Raw genomic sequence first — 18570 nt, 5'->3', positions numbered from 1 at the left:
TGTGAAAGATACTAAACAATAAAAAATGATGGCAAATGTGTTGGCAGACAAAATTTAAGAAATGTTCTTTTGGAGGAGGAGATGAAAAATGGTGTGGCAATTAAGCTTTAATAATATGTTGGTTTCAATTAGATAAATACATAAAATACTTCATATAATTCATTCAGATTGAATATTCTCTTAAAAATTAGAAGGGTCTGAAATAATAAATATTTTTTTTATGCAGGAGCATTTTTAGTAAAGAGTCAGTGGTAACTCCCCCACCCCCACCCCCCACACACTCCTCACCTCTCCCCAAAACAGGCATGGGGTGAGGGGACTTTTGGAAGACTCAGCCCTGGACCCCACTGTGACTTCATAAATGTACCCAGGCTTCACATGAACCTTAGAAAATCTGGGAGACACTGTGTCCCCGGATCTTATGCCCCTGTGGGTGGAGCCCTGTCACAAGATAGATGGAGACCAAGAGACACCTGAAGAAAATGGGAGCTTCCAGGAATTCTAGTAAAAGCCAGCTGGGATTCCAGAGCTAGACAAGGCCACAGCTGGTGTGTGTTAATTTTTGTAAAATGACAGTGGGAACATCACCACTGTGAGCGAGAGGAGATGTGGCCCATTTGGGAGAGTTCTCATTTTCTTCCTTAAATCACATTCTAGAGCATTTCCCGTTCCAATTAATATGCCACATCCCTCATGTTTGACCTTCGTTTAGCTTTTGAGGGAAAAGTGCATTTATTCTCTTCCCCTGCTACAATCTATTGAGAAAGCCTAGCTTGAAACTGCTGGGGATCTCAATCATTTCCAGAGCGTGGGGAGAGGGTGTAAAAGGAAAGACGACTTGGAAGAGATAGCTGGCATCCAACATCAGCTGCGCGGAGTCCTCTCGGCTGTTGAGGAGAGCCTGAAATGAGAACCGGAGAGAAGTGAGTAAGGAAACCTGTGTATTCTGCTTCACTGCTATCTGAAAGCCAGGAGTAAGGAAAACACAACAACTCCCTCTCTAGGGAGACACTCCTTTCAAAAGGCCATGAGAGGACACACAGAGCCTTTAACAGCACGATTCCCAGGTGAGGAGGTCTGGCGGGACTTCCAGACCAGCTCTCCTGAATGCTTCCTTGTCTGTTTCACTCCAGAAGATAACTTCCCACTAAATCGATCTGTTCTCTCTTCTTCGCTATTCTCATGGCAGAATCCCAAGCCCAGACATGAATAGATCTCAAGTATTAAATTTTTATTGCACTCAGTGGTTTCTTTTTATTCAAGGGTTTGCAAACATTTTTGGTCTCAGGACCTCTTTTTATACTCTTAAAAATTATTGAGGCTTCCAAGAGCCTTCGTGTATATGGGTCTAACTACTGATATTTACCATATTAGTATTTAAAGCAATAACTTAAAATGTATTCATTCACTAAAATAACAAGAGCAAAATAAATAAATAAAATGACAAGAGCAAACCCAACACATGTTCATATATTTTTATTGAAAAAGAACTATATTTTTAAAACAAAAAAGATTAGTGAGAAGTGGTATTATCTTATGTTTTTGTAGATCTTTTAAATGTCTGACTTAATATGATAGGTGGAATGAATCTCAGATCTGCTTCTGCATTCAACCTATCATGATTCATTTTTTTGGCTGAAGTATAAGAAAAAAAGTTGGCCTCATACAGATATGGAATTGGAAAAAGGGAGACTTTGCAGACCTCCCAGAAGGGTCTTGAGGATCCCCAGAGATCCTTGAATCAAACTGATGCCCTAGTTCATTGGGAAAGAAACTTTTGGGATTAAAACAAGGAAGACGGGTCCATAGGTCTCTGCTTCCATTCAGCCTCTGCTCACCTGCCTGGCACTCAAAGGCTGATAAGAAACAGGAACTGCTGAAGGAACTAAGAATGTCAGTCACCTCTGGTGTTTTTGTTCCCTTTCCCCAGGTAACATGCATTTTGAAAACTGGGAACCTGACAGGGAAAATTCCTGCTGCTTTGTCTGCTTATTTGGTGAATGTGCTTTAATCCTGGATTTCTAGAACGTTAATCCTATATAATAAAAGCCTAATATGCTAAGTGTCCGGTTGTCCGGTCATCTGTTCAACCAATCAAAGTGTAATATGCTAATGATATGCTAAGGTCACTCAACTGCTCGCTATGATGTGCACTGACCACCAGGGAGCAGACAATCGACCAGTTGCTATGACATGCACTGATCACCAGGGGGCAGATGCTATGACTGGTAGGTTAGCTTGCTGCTGGGGTCTGGCTGATCAGGACTGAGCAAGACAGGCCGGACATGCCCTGGAGCCCTCCTGCAGTCCCTCCCCAGCTGGCCAACCTCCCGCATCCCTCCCTGGCCCCGATTGTGCACCGGTGGGGTCCCTTGACCTGGCCTGTACCCTCTCACAATCCAGGACCCCTCAGGGGATGTTGGAGAGCTGGGTTTAGTTCAATCCCACAGGCCAGGCCAAGGGACCCCACTGGACCCCACTGGTGCATGAATTTGTGCACCAGGCCTCTAGTTAAATATAATTGTCTTCTATTAAAAATTAAAAGGCATAAAAAAAAAATTAAAAGGCACATTCTTAAGGATCTCACCTGTACTTTGCGAACGAAGGATGGAGTCACTCTTTTCTCGAAGTCATCTATAGGTGTGTATGAATTAAGGATCTTTATGATCTGCAAACCATACAGAAGACATGTTAGACCATGAAAAAAGACAGCTCTGCCTGTGATATAATGGTTCTGATGGTTCTGGGACAGCTAGGAACCACAGGTAGCTCTTTTATACTATAACTAGAGGCCCAGTGCACAAAAATTCGTGCACTTGAGGGAGGGGTCCCTCAGCCTGGCTGTGCCCTCTCTCAGTCTGGGACCCCTCGGGGGATGTACACCTGCTGGGTTAGGCACACTCCCCGGGGGATCAGGCCTAAGCTGGCAGTCAGACATCCCTCTGGCAGCCCAGGAGCCCTCAGGGGATGTCCAACTGACGGCTTAGGCCTTTTCCCCCTGGGGGAGTGGGCCTAAGCTGCAGTCGGACATCCTTAGCATTGATGTGGAGGCAGGAGAGGCTCCTGCCGCCACTGCTGCGCTCACAATCATCAGCCCAGCTTGTGTCTGAGTGGAGCTTCCCCTGTGGGAGCTCACTGACCACCAGGGGGAAGCTCCTGCATTGAGCATCTGCCCCCTGGTGGTCAGTGCAGTCATAGCACCCGGTCGTTCCCAGTAGTTCCACCATTAGGGTCAATTTGCATATTACCCTTTTATTATATAGGATTTGGCTCTAGGAACCATGTGTTATTTCTTTCCAAGGAAAGGAAACAAGGTGAGAAGTGCATTGAAGGGAGCAAAGACAAATCACACAATTAGATGACAGACAACTCTCCTCTTCCAGCCTCCTGCCCCCATCTACATCTGTAAGTTTATTGCATAGGCAATATGTCATATGCACTTTTTTGTTTTTAAGGCCTGGACTTAGTATTTAATAAATGTTTATGAGATAAGAGGGTGGGCTATGCGAGATACTATGCTACCAAAAAGCACACAGAGACTCAGGTGCACTCCATGGTTGGCTAGGCCAGGAACGCTGACACCAATGATAGGGTCTGTCAGTGAAGATCAGGGAGACACTCAGCAAGCCTGGTTACCTGCACAGCAGACAGTGAGGTACAGCGTTCGAAGATCTCCTTGGCATCACTATCTGTGATCTTCTTGACCTGAAGCAACCAGGCTGCCTGAGAGAGAGGTTCTAAAGTTTCCTTGGCCAAGCTGTTCTGCAAATTCTTATCTTTAAGCCATTCTTCTAAGTAGCTGATGTTGCACCTGTAGTAAAAGCCAAAGGAACAGACGGTGGGCAATCCATATAGGACATGTTAGGGGAGGGTGCCAAATCCCCTAGTATCCCTAGTATGTCCTGAGAGTACACTGAGGAGACCAGGACCTCAGTCCAGCAGTTTCTTCATTTATAATATGAGGGTGTAGGACCATGATTTCTGGTTCTAAGGATCATGATAGTCTAGGGTGAGGGACTATTACAGCTATAAACTTTGGGGGAAAATCTGAGCCAAATATAGTGACTACAATAATTTATAAAGTAATCTATTAAAATAGTCACTAATAGACTTGCAAATCATTAAAGGGAAAAGCAGTGGTATCTGAAGAGAAGACTTACATTGGTATGAAAACTAATTTCTTTTCCTAAATTGGCAGAACATTTTCAATGGGCAGAAGGCTTTCTTTCAGTCCACTGAGTTTTTAATTCTCCTTTCTGTTACTAATTATCATAGATTTACGAGTTAAGAAGTATGGGTTTTCATCTCACCAGTCCACTGTGTGAGCTTGGGAAGTTACTCAACTCTCTGGGTAAATGAATGCTGAGAACACTCATACGTTGCTAGTGGGAATGTAAAATGGTATAGCTGCTAAGGAAAATAGTGTGGCAGTTCCTCAAAATGTTTAACATAAAAGAACCATATGACCCAGCAATTCAACTTCTAGATATGCACTCAAGAAGACGGAAAACATGTCCACACAAAAAAACTGTCCACAAGTGTTCATAGTATTTAATTAAAAAAAATATTTTTATTGATTTAAGAGAAGAAGGGAGAGGGAGAGATAGAAACATCAATGATGACAGAGAATCATTGATTGGCTATCTCCTGCATGCCCCCTACTGGGGATTGAGCCTGCAACCTAGGCATGTGCCTTGACCTAGAAAGGAACCATGACCTCCTGGTTCATAGGTCAATGCTCAACCACTGAGCCACACTGGCCAGGCCATAGCTTTTAATTTAGCGAAAAAATGAAAACAACACAAATGCCTATCAACTAATGACCAACTAATGAATAAACAAACTGTGCTATGTCCATAAATGGGATGTTATTCAGCAATGAAGAGGAATGAGGAACTAGTACATGCTACCATATGGATGAACTGTGAAAACATTATGCTAAGTGAAAAAAGCCAGTCACAAAAGACAATATATTTTATGATTCCATTTATAAAAATGTCCAAAATAGGCAAATCTATAGAGAAAGAAAATATATTCATGGTTGTGTAGGCTGAGGGCGAGGGGACTGGAGAGGTGGGATGTGGGTAGTGATAAGAGTGGCTGCTAATGAGTATAAGGTTTCTTTCTGGAGTAATGAAGATGTTCTAAAATTACATTGTGGTGACAGTTGTGCAACTCTGTAAATATACCAAAAACTATTGAATTATACACTTTTAATGGGTGAACTTCATGGCAGATAAATTACATATCAATGTTTCAAGAAAGGAAGTGTTGAACTAGGTGATCAGAGGATGGGGATTCCTCTCTTTGGTTATAACACTGAGAGGCTAATGCTGAATTAGTGTATTCCGCAGGAATGCAATGAGTGAAATGACATTTCTTGCACTGGTTCATCCCATTTTTTTTCATTGTCTATTTTGTCCTGCTAGTTTGAGTTCTTATTACAATAGGTACCTAATGAGCCTCCCATTTCACTCCTTCTTCTCCATCGTAATCCTGCCACAGCACTTTGTAAATCTGAATTTTGAAATGTTAATCCTCCTGCTCAGAAGTCTGCGGTGGAGTCCTGGCTCCTGGTACGATGGAGAAAGCACCCCCCCTATGCCTCTCCCACCAAATGCAGCTGCAAAGCCTGCATGTTCCTGGAGCAGCTGTCTGGGGATTGAGCCTGCAACCTAGGCATGTGCCTTGACCTAGAAAGGAACCATGACCTCCTGGTTCATAGGTCAATGCTCAACCACTGAGCCACACTGGCCAGGCCATAGCTTTTAATTTAGCGAAAAGTGAACAGCAGCAGGTGGATCGGGGAAGAAAACCAGACTTTGAAATATCTCCACTCGATAGTGAGTTTGCCAGGTTTTCCCTCCTGCTATTCGTTGGCCTGAACTCAAAGCAGCCTGAAACTTAGTAGTGAGCATTGAGGCCAACAATGAGCTTCAGGGGGAGGAATCTAGTTTGGCTCAAGGAGCTGAAGAGAGGTGTCCTAATGCTCAGAGAGAGGGTGGAAATCTCCCGTTTTTCTTTGTTCTCCATTGTCTTTCCTTTTCTTTATTCTCTCATATTCAATCCCCAAACAATCAGATGGTGATGGCAGTGTTGGCAAAGGGTCCAATAGAAACCTAAAATTCTGAGAGGAGGGAAGTTACTGCAACTGGAGGAGCTATAGTCTAAGAACTCTCGCTGCTCTATCCTCCCACCACCTGGCCCCCAGATGGGGACATTTCTAGGAATTGTGCCACACAGCAAGTTAAGTAAAGCCTCCAGCCCTAGCTGGTTTGACTCGGTGGATAGAGCATTGGCCTGCAGACTGAAGGGTCCCAGGTTTGATTCCAGTCAAGGGTACATGCCTTGGTTGCAGGCTCGATCCCTGGCCCTGGTTGGGGTGCATGTGGGAGGCAACCAATTGATGTGTCTCTCTCACATCGATGTTTCTCTCTGTGTCTCTCCCTTTCCCTTCCACTGTCTCTAAATATCAATGGAAAAATATCCTCAGTGAGGATTAAAAAAATAAATAAATAAACAAATTAATAAAATAAAGTAAAGCCCCCATTTTCAGTTGGGGGTGTGTGGCAAACAGGGGATCTGTAGGGAGCTGGAAAGTACCAGGGGGGTTATGGAGAGGAAGGAGCTTGGGAAAGTGACCCCTTAAAGTTGTTTATGAACTCCTGGGAGCACCCCTGAGCCCACGCATGGATCTGACCCTCAATAGCACATACAGATTTGAGGACTAAACTATGGGATAGAGCAAGAGCCAAGTTTCAGTCTGGCCACTGTGTGTTACACATGAGACAGAACTAAATAGCTTTACAAAGACTTTGAAAAATGAGCTGACATGGGAACCACAGCCCCCAGGGGATACTCAGAACTTGCAGCTTGAACCCAAATGGGTTGACTATCTGATAAAAATATCCACATTCTCCATAGGACTTAAAGACCCAGAGTCTCATAGTATAATATTAGAAGTGTCCAGGGAACAATTCAGAATTACCAGATGGTCCCTGACTTATGATGGTTTGACTTACCATTTTTCAATTTTACGATGATGTGAAGTGATATTTATAATAAATTATATGAGATAGTCAAAGTAATATAAAATAGGCTCTGTGTTAGATGATTTTGCCCAACTTTAGGCTCATGTAAGTGTTCTGAGCACGTTTAAGGTAGTCTAGGGTAAGCTATGATATTCTGTAGTTTACTAAGTGTATTAAATGCATTTCCAGCTTACAATATTTTCAACTTGTAATGGGTTTATCAGGATGTAACCCCTCATAAGTTGAGAATTATCTGTTCTTGGCATATAAAGAACCAGGAAAATCTCAACTCACATTTAAACAAGATAATCAACAGATGTCATCTCTGAGATGACACAGATGTTGGAATTACCTGACAAAGACTGTAAAGAAGCTATAATAAAAATGCTCCAAAAAGTAAAGACAAACTATCCTGAAATAAATGAAAAGATAGAAAGTCTCAGAAAAGAAATAGAAGATATTTAGAAAATGAAAATTTTAGACATAAAAAATACAATAATAAAAGAACTCACTGAATAGGATCAATAGCAGAACAGAGATGGCAGAGGGTACAGCCAGTGAACTTTAAGGCATCAATAGAGATTATCCAATCTGAAGAGCACAGAGAAAGAAAAACACCTGAAAGAAATGAACCAAACTTTAGGGACTCAGAGGACAATAATGAAAGATCTAACATTTATATCATCAAAGTTTCAGAAGGAAAGAAGAAATTATGGTGCACAGTATCTGAAGAAATACTGGCTGGAAATGTCACAAATTTGGTGAAATGTAGAAACCTACAGATTCAAGAAGCTCAGGGAACCCCCAAAGAGGGTAAACCCAAAGAAAATCACACCCAGACACATCATAGTCAAACTGTGGAAAACTGAAGACAAAGAAAAAAATTGAATGCAATCAGAGAAATTCTATGCATTACTTGTATGGAAACAATAATTCAAATGATTGTGCATTTCTAATCAGAAATCATGAAAGCTAGAATAAAGTAAAACATGTTTAAAGTGATGGAAAAAAAGTACTGTCAACCCAGAATGCTAAAGCCTGCAAAAATATATTTCAGGAATGAAGGTGAAATGAAGACATTTTCAGGTAAAAGAAAACTAAGAGAAATAATTGCCAGTGAACTTGCTCTAAAAGGCCTACTAAAAGAATTTCCTCAGGCAAAAGGGAAATGATATCCAAATGAGATGTGGGGGGAATAAACTGTTTTGTGTTTTGTGTACTCACAACTATAAACCTACTTTTCCCCATCCTGTATAGAAGAGAAAAACACCATCAACAATTGCCATTTATAGAACACTAGAGGCCCAGTGCATGAAAATGCATGCATTGGAGGGGGGGGTCCCTCAGCCTGGCCTGCCCCCTCTCACAGGCCGGGAGCCCTCAGGGGCAGGAGGCGACCTGGCGATCAAGGGAAGGCAACGCCCCCATCACACCTCTGCTGCTGCCACTGCCAGCAGCGCAAGCCTCGGCTGGCCCTGGTTACCTGAGCCTTGGGCGGCCCTGGGCAGCTGGGGAGCTGAGGGGACTGGGGGACTCCGGAGGCAGGCGCGCGGAGTGGCTGGGGCTGAGGGGACTGGGCACCACCATCCTGTGGCTGTGGGCGCCACCATCTTTGAGGGCGGGGTAGTCAATTAGCATATCCCTCCTTATTGGCTGTGGGCGCTGCCATCTTTGTGGTGGTGTGAGGGTCAATTAGCATATTCCCTTTTTATTAGATAGGATTCTACTCAACAACCACAGAATATAAATTATTTTCAACTGCACATGGAATGTTCACAAAAACAAACCACAGCCTGGCTTGTGTGGCTCAGTGGTTGAGCGTCGACCGATTTATGAACCAGGTCATGGTTTGATTCCCAGTCAGGGCATACCCAGGTTGCAGGCTCAATCCCCAGTAGGGGGGCATGCATCATTGATGTTTCTCTCTTTCCCTCTCCCTGTCTCTGAAACACACACACACACACACACACACACACACACACACACACACACACTAGAGGCCCAGTGCACAAAATTCATGCATGGTGGGGGGGGGGTGTCCCTCAGCCCAGCCTGCACCCTCTCCAATCTGGGACCCCTCGAGGGTAGCAGTCTGTAAATTCATTCCTCTGCCCATCCATTCATCCATTCAATAAACACTTGCTAAACATCTATGATGCCTATGTCTGGCGAAGAGCCCTGTCCTTGCTTTCCTCTGTCCTGCACCAGGCAGTGCTGCTCACAGAGGTGGTGGTCAGTAAACCCTGGGTGAGTGTATGATAACCACAGAAGGCAGGCTTTTAAAATACAGGGTTACTAGTTCCCAGTTAAAGTCACTCTGCCACAGCTCAAATGAGCACAGTGCGGAGTGATGGGAGGCGGTCTGGCCAGTGGATGGCAGACACTCTAAGCTTCTAAGAGTCATATTGTCCCGCGCCCCTTACCCCTGGCATTGCAGCTCTCGGGGAAGGAGGAACGGAGTGTGTGTCAGACTTGATGAGCACTACTCCCCGCCAGCCTCCCTGGAGGAAGCGGTGGTGTCTAGGTTTTACCTGATCTGCATCCCTTTCCGGCAGGAGCACATGTCCTTGCGCAGCAAGAGGCTGTTGAGTGTGACGGCCCCGATGAGGAAGAAGAGCTGCTTCACGGCCTGCCTCACGAGCTCGGGGTCCAGGCCGTTCTGGCACATGGTGCTGTAGAAGTAGCTCAGCTGCTGCAGGACGGAGGTCATCGTGTAGGCGTCCGTGTCGTCGATGCTGGACGACCGCTTGCGGAAGCCCGTGGGCTTCAGGCCGGAAATGCCCTGCAGGCTCTCGTACTCCAGCATGCCCGGCACTGCAGGGGGGGCACCCAGAGGACTTTCTCACTGCTCTGTGTGTCTGTTTCAGGAGGTGGGACATTTTCCACAAGACTCAGTAGTGGGTGTAGTTATGACAAAGCAATAGACTCAAGGCCTGGGGAACACAGGCTGCAGGGTGGATGGGACAGATGCTGTTTACAACAGGGCAGCAGCCCCTGGCGAGGCTTGGAGACCTCTTCTTTCAAAATCGCGGGAATGGGAGCAGGTTAGCATGATAGCTCATGGTCTGGGACCATTTAAAGTATTTACATTTCAGAAAACTGAAGAAAGGATATAGGAATTTGAGACAGACTTTAGGATTTCAGAAACACCTGTCTAAGACCCAGGATTAGCCATGTAAGTAGCTGCAGTTCTTCCAAGGTTTTTCTCTCAGGATGAATCGCTCTTATAGGAAAAAACTATGAACCATGTACTTATATATATGGAATTGCTTCAAGCAAACAAAGAATTAAAAGTTACACATATACACAGCTAAGTTTTCTTGGTTTTAGAAATTATATTCTTTATAACCATATACCTGATTTATTAAGGCCTCAATGTTATTATAAATATTTTTGGTTATCAAGTCTTTTCTTACCTATTATTGGTTGAATGTTATTTTCCATTACGATAATGAACTGATGATATATTCGTATAGCCACATCACTAAGAATCTGTCTGTATTCTGACAGGTCAAAATTGTTCAAGCAGTTCTTGTTCTGATGTGGACTGTTATGCTTCATGAATTCCTGAAAGTAATTTGGGGCATATAAATATTAAAATAATATAGACACATAGGAAATGAAAATACTATCTCTATTAATGATGTCATAATCTGCTTCTACTATACTCCCACACTTTAAAATTTAATGTCTGATTTGTATCAAAAAGGTTCTTGATGCTTAGAGTAGCACTTATGTTGTATAATTAACTGAACGTCACTCCTCCTACAAATACGTGCCCCCAGGCCTGTAAACCACAGTAGAAAACCACTCCCATGGGAGCTCACAGAAAAAACCTGCAAAGCACCCAAGGATACAAACTGCTATAAGAGGACAGTAGATAAATGAGATTCATAACTTTATAATTACAGATTATAGACTACTCTGAAATATTATAAAATGTGTGTTAGGGACTGACTGTTCATGCCTCCCCCTGGTCCGCAATTCATATGTTGAAGCCTGTACCTCCTATGTGGTTATATTTAGAGATGGGGCCTCTAAGAAAGTAATTAAGGTCAAATAAGGTCATAAGGGTAGGGCCCTCATCTGTTAGGATTAGTGTTATAATAAGAGAGACACTAAAGAGCTCAATCTGTTTCCGCCCCCATGCAGAGGAAAGGCCATGTGAGGACACAGCAAGAAGGTGGCTGTGTGCAAGCCAGAGAGAGAGAGAGAGAGGTCTCACCAGATACCAACCCTGCTGGCACCTTGGTCTGGACTTAAGTCTCCTGAACTGTGAGAAAATGACTTTCTGTTGTTGAAGTCATTTGGTCTATGGTACTTTGTATATAGCATCCCAAGCAGATGAATACAATATGTTTAACATATCCCAATAGATAAAAGGAAAACATTAAGACAAGAATAGGACACTATGATAAAAGGCAGAGGTGAAAAAGAACCATTCAAGTTTTAGAAATAAAAATATAGTAATTGAAAAACAGACAGGGGAAAGAACATTGTGTACATGGCCGAAGGGGGCAAAAATAGGATAAAAAAGTAAATGCTGTTGTATAATATAATATCCGTTCCCATTAATGCCTTGTAGATGCAAGTTTTTCTTAAATGGATGATCTGTGTCTCCCCTCTCCTTTCTACATCTTCTCCCCACACACTTTGGCATTCCTTTTAGTCAGAGCTTGGATCTTCTTTACTTATTTCTTCCTTTGTTCTATAGTTCCAGTAGGAATACTTTTATATTTTGTTTTACTTTCTCTTCATTGGGATAATTGGCTATCCATGTGGAAGAAGATATGTGATCATGACCTCGCAGATTAATGTAGAATAGCTAATCACACCAATTTGGGATAGGTAAAAGCATAATTATAAATTCTAAATTTGGATTGTAAGAGTTTAGAAGAAAGTAAGAGAATATCTTCATGATCTCAGGGTAGGGAAGAGTTTCTTGAAACATATAACATAAGGTACATAAAAATTCAAAAACTGTGTATGAAAAAGATCTCCATAAATAAAATTAGAAGATATACCACAATCTATCCATAATATGTAAGATTTTCTATAAGTAAATAAGAAAAAAATCGCCCCTAAAAAAATAAAGAATAGATGTAAATAGGTAGTTTAAACGGAAACCCAAATGACCAATAAGCATATGAAATGATGCTTGATATCATTGGCATCAAGTAATTTCAATTTAAGTCAACAAGGTATTGTTTTATGCCCATGATCTTGGTAAATAATGTCTGTTAATACCAAGTGTTGGTGAAGGTCTGAGACACTGGAAACTTCATACATTACTGAATGAGACACTTTATAAAATGGTGCAACTATTTTGGAGAGCAGTAAAAACCCTAAAAGCCATTTTGTTATTACTTAATCAATGAAATTCTGCTCTGTGAATACTTGAAGGTGGAAAACTCCTTTATGACGTCAGTCCCTTCAAAATGGCCAAGGATTTACAGACTATGAAGGAACAACCAGAATTTTATAGAGAACAGCTCTGACGAAACAGGCATGTTGAACTAAAGGCTGTAGTTTAGAGACCTAATACTAAAAACTTCAGAATTCTACAATCAGAAAGAAACTTAAACATCATCTAGTCTATCTCATTCACTTAAAACTCAAGGACACTGAGGCTCAGTACCATGCCCAAAGTCTAAGCCTCTTTTTAGAAGTCTTCTGCTTGTCACTTCTGTCTACCTGGTGATAGGAGGTTGACCTCCTGAGTGAGGAGGAGGAGGCCAGAAAGCCAGTGAGAACAGAGGCTGTCCCTGGAGCTGGGTGCCCCAATTCCTACCCCCATAGTGAGCTCTGGCTCATGAGGAGGTTATAGACGGGCAGTCAAGGCACAGAACACAGAGCAGACGAGCATCCCTACCTCTTCTCCACTGTACTGCTTCAGGCAATTGAGGAAATGACAAGTATTGGAAAGCCAAAAGGATAGCATCTCAAAGTCTTCTAAATGCTCCTTAAAAAAACAAACAAAACAAGAAAAGACAAAGGTGGAGTTGGTGATTACTGGTGCCTCTGAACAAGATCAGACTTACCTTACCTGTTGGTTAGTTAGTGTCTTTGCCCAAAATGGAGTCCTCTTTTATTCACTAAAGTCTTTATTAAATTTGTGCTATAATGATAGGCCCTTATGTTATTTAGCAGGTTACTTGTTTGAAGCTTAAATCGGACCCTGCGGAATGTCAATCTCAGGCCTTGCCTTCCAAAGTTCACATTCCACTGGGAGGATGGACATAACATATGAGACACAGTAATTAGGTGGCTGATTGCCCATGTAGTGGATGTAGACTGTGCTTAGAGGATGGAGGGACCATGGGAAACCAGGGCAGCTGAAAAAACCTCCTGAGAGAAGTGGGAGGATGGTCCTCCTTGAAAGCGGGGACAGACAAGAGCTCAGGATCCAGGACTGTTGGGGAAAACACCCCCACTTATGGGACAGAACGAAGAGGAACAACGGAGGAGGAAGAGGTATGGTGATCAGAGAGGTGAAAGGAACATTGGGGAAGTCCTGGGATTTGAAAGACAAGGTACAAGGTATTCAAAGAGATGTTGCTACTGCTTCTTCTATTTAAGGAGAATAGGAATTACAGCAATACCACTGGATTGAGCAAGAGGAATTACCGGTGGTCTTTTTGTGGAGTGATAGGGGTAGAAGCCAGATGGCAAGGGATGAAAAGGAGAATTGGCGGAGAGCACTAGTTTAACCGCTCTTGGCAGTCGGGGGGACAGGGGGATAGAGGCAAAGGCACCGTGGCTAAGGGTGTGGGGCCAAGTGAGAGTTGCTTCAATGTGCTGTGCACTGGAGCGGAAGGGGCAGGCACTGGCAACAGCAAAAGCAGAGGACAGGGAGCGCTGGGGAAGCTGAGACAGAAGATGCTGGTGGGAAAGTATTTATACTCCTCATGTCATGCATCTTTCACTTTCTAAATATTTAAACATTCCAGAGCAGCAAGATGGGGCAAATACTGTGTGCCTGAATCCTGGGATACAATGCAAATGTGTCCTAAGAAAACCCCATTTATGAAAATATGGACAGGGAAAATATCCACATATGGGAGGCCCTTCCTAGGACACTCTGGTGGCTGCTGTGAAGACAAAGACAATAAAGGACCCAGGACCAAACAAATGCTAATTTTCTCCTCTTAACTCCTGATGGATTCTTGGTGCAAAATATTTGGGAGGGGAGGGAAGAATTACTCTAACCTCTCATGCATCCACTGCTTTTATTCTTCTCTTTTCCTAGGATATTTAAAATAGGATTTAATTACTCATGATTTTACTAGAACATACGTTTTACTAAAAGTGAGACTGGACCTTTTGCAACTAAAAATTCAAATATATCCCAACATCAAACATTGCTCCCCATGTGGTAGGGGAATGAAAATATTGGATCTATATTTTACTGCTTCCTACTAGCATGCAGCTCGTCTTTGTTTCTGAGTTGGGACTAAGGGTGTACAATGTAGTTTTAGAAAGGACAGTTATAGATGAGTAATTTTTCAGGCCTTCCCATTCCTCACCTTTCACATTTCTTACACTATAGCCGGGACTCTGACACCCTGAAGGGATAGAAATAATGGGGTGGTGGCTACGAGGCTATAATCTTGCAAGTAAGGCTTCAAGGTCAATTGGCAGATTCCTACCCTTGGGGATCCCTGACCTAACTTGTCTTTTCCTAACAACTTGGCTTCTTTCACCGATTGGGCCTCAGACTGGTTCGAGGAATCATGTGGTTCACCAAAGCCAGGAGGTGAAGGATGGGCATCTGGTCATCCCCACAGATGTTGCTAAAGGACCTATAATTCCAAGGGCCAATGTCAAAGGTAGTTCCTACCTTAACCACTTGCTTGATGCCATTAATGGTGCTGTTCATGAGGGACTTGAGCATGCCGGCGTCATTGAGAGAGTCTGCGTAGCGTACACACATGAACAGGATGTGAGCCGGCAGCCCAGGGATCATGTTCACCACCACGCCGCGGGGCTTCAGGTCTGGAGCAGAAAGAGTCAGTGAGGATGACCTTGGGTGGTTAGCTCTCCCCCTAAGGAACCTCTGATTATGGGGCAGGGGTTTGCTTTTCTGTGCTCGATGCACTCGATGCAACGCCTGAATGCACAGGGATGTCTTTTCTGTTTGAAGAATTTAGTTTGGCTCTCCTTTTGGCAAAAATGTTCATATGCTACCTGCTCCTCTTCCTTCTCATTTGCAAAGTACCTTCTCCCTGGTGTGGAGACCCTGGATTTCAGATCTCTAGTGAAAGAGAGGAACTGCAGTTCCAAGCACCCCCGCCCCAACCTCTATGACAAGGATGCAATGTGATCTCAGTGTTCACATGTACCTGCCTTGAATCTGGAAAATAGGAGCACAACAGTCCTGCAGAGGAGGCCTTGCTGGCTTGGAGAGGAGAGAATGGTGGGGAGACAGATGGGATGAAGGGGAGAGAGAAGCTTTATAGAACAAATTAAGATAAGCAAACAAAGACCTCCCTATGGCTGCATACAAACGGGGGGACAAAGAGGAGGCTCCAAAGCTGTGCCCCAGTGAGGGTGGAAAGGAAGGGTAGGGGTGCTCCTTCCTCCCTTAGCTGAGGAGGAAGAAAGGCTGCACAGTGGCTTCCTGCTCTGAGATCCTGGGACCAGTTGATAAAGACTCATATTTTTGTCATGGTGAAGACAGTCTAGTCCCATTAGTATTCTGACCACCAGCCCTTGAGCATGATGCACATGGACATTCCTGCTATCGGGGTGTTGCTGGGAAGCCCCAGTCACATTGCCTGCAAATACACTTCTCAGCAGAAGTCAAATAGGGCACAGGAGCCACGCTCACTCCCACCAGGGACCCTGTTCTGAGACCCGAAGCTGTGGAAGTGGGTCTTCTATCCGGGCCCTGTGATTAGGGTTGGGAGGAGGTTAGGGCAGTGCTTCTCAGCCGAGGGCAATGCATCCCCACAGGGTACTTGGCAATGTCTGGAGATATCTTTTTATTGTCATGACTAAAAGTTGCTACTGGCTTCTACAGGTGGAAGCCAAGGATGCCTCTCAATATCCTACAGTGCACAGCACCCCTAACAAAGAATTACTAGTATCTTCTCAACATGGCTGACGCTGAGAAACTCTGGGCTAAGGCAGGAAGCAGTGAAAGAAGAGAAGGGACTGCCAGCACGCAGGACTGTGGCAATGGCTGATGTTCAAGTTCGCAAAACAAAGCAAAAATTCAGAGTTCCAGGTTTCACTACCGAGAATGAGGTTTTGAATGAGCTTGGCCTCATCTTCCCTCTTGTACTCCAGCATTCCCAGGTACTCCTTGGGTCCCATGGACAAGTGCACATCATTGGCTGCAGACAGAGGTAAACAGTGAGTTAAACACTCAAAAACAACTTCCACAGGCTTTATAACAGGACTCTACATCTCCTACCCTATTCTGACTGGTTGGCACCTGAACTTCTGGTGATTTCAGATCAATGAAAACTTTCTTGAATGCTGAAGAATTTCTTCTGATAGTGATTCTTATCTGGGAGTATATCAGTGAGTATAGCTTCTGCTGAAAAGGTCGCGTTATCCTTGAAGAAATCCTTATAAGTGCCTGGCATGCATCTAGCACACTGGGATACAAAAGCAATTCAAGAGGTAGCCCCTGTCTTTAAGATCTGATGCTACAGTTAAGGAAGCAAGATTCACGAAACATTTTGTGTGCAAAGTACCAAAGTGTATGGCCCCGAGGGGACTGTATTAGTGTCCCATGTGCTGTAAGAAATTAACATAACAGTGACTTAAAACAACATAAAATTTTAAACTTATAGTTCTGGAGATCAGAAGATTAAAATGGATCTCATAGGGCTAAAATCAATCAGTCAGCAGAGCTGTGCTCCTTCTAGAAGCTGTAGGAGAGAATCCATTACTTGCCTTTTCTAGCTTCCAGAGCTATGTGAATTCCTTGGCTTGTGGCCACATCACTCTGATCTCTGCTTCCATCATCATATCTCCTCTCCATCTACTTCTGTTTTCACATCACCTTCTCTCGCTCTGACACTCCTGCCTCTCTTATTATATTGTGTCCATGTGGAAAATCCAGGATAATCTCCCCATCTCAAGACCCTTAACTTAATCACACCTGCAAATCTCTTCTGCCATGTAAGGTAACATATTTACAGGTTCCCAGGATTGGGAGAGGGACATTTTGGGTGGGCCACAGTCTGCCTTCTGATTCTCAAAGATTCATGTACATTCTGAGAGAATGAGGTCTGATGACAGAAGCAGAGGTTAGAGAGTCAGAAAGGTTTAAAAAACGCCATGCTTCTGAATTTTAAGATGGGGAAAGGGGCACATAAGCCAAGGAATGCGGTGGCCTCTAAAAGCTAGCAGAGGCCAGGGAATGGATTCTCCCTTGAAGGCTCCAGAAGAAATGCTGCCTGGCTGATATGTGATTTTAGCACAGTGAACGCCATTCTGGACTTCTGACTTCCAGGACTCTAAGAGAATAAATCTGTACTCTCTTAAGTCACTAATTTTGTGGTGATGTTATAGCAGCCACAGGAAATTAATACAAGGGCCATAAGGATTCACACAGAGGTGAACTGAAGCTGTTGCAAATGCTTCTTGAAGGAGGCAGCACTCCAGTTGGGCCAATAAGAGTAGCCTTTGGTGGATGAAAAAGAAGGTGGTGTAGATAAAGAGTTACAGAACTCTCTTTCTACTACATGAGAATTTCTCTTTTAACTTACTAGCTCTGTTCCCTTGGAGACTGATAAAGGTAGAGTGTCAACTGCTTTACTAAGCAACACCGTTTATGGTAAGCATGACCTCTGGCCCTGGCTCGGTGACTCATCCTGTTTCTCTCTTATATCGATGTCTCTCTCTCTCTCTTCTCCCTTCCTCTCTCTCTAAAATCAATAAAAACATATCCTTAGGTGAGAATTTTTAAAAATCATTTAATAAGAATAAAAAAAGAATAACCTCTGATTGGCAAATTGCACCTGGACCAGGAAGAACAATAAATGAAGCAGATGTATCTGATAAAGACATCATACTTTGGGAATTCTTTTTTTTTTTTAATCTTTATTGTTGAAAGTATTACATAGGTCCTCCTTTCCCCCCCATAACTTTGGGTATTCTTGAGTGTGAAGACTTATATGTGGGCATGTTCCTTACAGGAACCTGGAAGCTATTGCCACGTATGCAGTGTTTAGGAGATATTGGCTTCCCACCAACAGTCATGTGAATGAACTTGAAGCAGAGCCTTTAGCCCCAGTTAAGCCCTCAGATGACTGTGTCCCTGTTGTCAACTTGACTGCAACTCAGAGCCAGAAGCCCTGAACTAAGCTGCTTCTAGATCCTTGACCCTCAGAGACTGTGTGTAGCAACTTGTTTTAAGTTGCTAAATTTGGGGTAATTTGTTATGACAATAGAAAACTAATACAGGAAGGGAAGCTGATGTATTCTGCTTTAGGTGATAAGAGAAAGGCGAAGTAGGTAATCTTAGAGGCAAAAGGGACTGAGACTCTGGCAAAGAGGTGAGGAGTGGGAGGCTGTGGAAGTC

The 18570-nt window shown here is 43.4% G+C and overlaps 1 protein-coding gene across 1 annotated transcript in view; it reads right to left on the bottom strand.

The window, feature by feature from the left end:
- Window positions 1-353: 353 nt before the first annotated feature.
- The window catches only part of MYO5C (myosin VC), a 94057-nt gene continuing 75840 nt past the window's right edge, over window positions 354-18570 (bottom strand). The window contains exons 35-42 of the mRNA XM_054715632.1: window positions 16271-16369; window positions 14872-15026; window positions 12904-12993; window positions 10448-10598; window positions 9563-9845; window positions 3637-3811; window positions 2588-2668; window positions 354-901 (exon numbers count right to left, since the gene is read on the bottom strand). Coding sequence (XP_054571607.1) covers window positions 749-901; window positions 2588-2668; window positions 3637-3811; window positions 9563-9845; window positions 10448-10598; window positions 12904-12993; window positions 14872-15026; window positions 16271-16369 — 1187 coding nt within the window. The 3' untranslated portion in view covers window positions 354-748. The remainder of the gene's footprint in view (window positions 902-2587; window positions 2669-3636; window positions 3812-9562; window positions 9846-10447; window positions 10599-12903; window positions 12994-14871; window positions 15027-16270; window positions 16370-18570) is intronic.

The sequence above is a fragment of the Eptesicus fuscus genome, chromosome 5 (assembly GCF_027574615.1).
Source record: "Eptesicus fuscus isolate TK198812 chromosome 5, DD_ASM_mEF_20220401, whole genome shotgun sequence".
NCBI classification, from domain to species: Eukaryota; Metazoa; Chordata; class Mammalia; order Chiroptera; family Vespertilionidae; genus Eptesicus; species Eptesicus fuscus.
The sequence above is the reverse complement of the archived record's forward strand: the minus strand, read 5'-3'. Positions and strand labels throughout refer to the sequence as shown.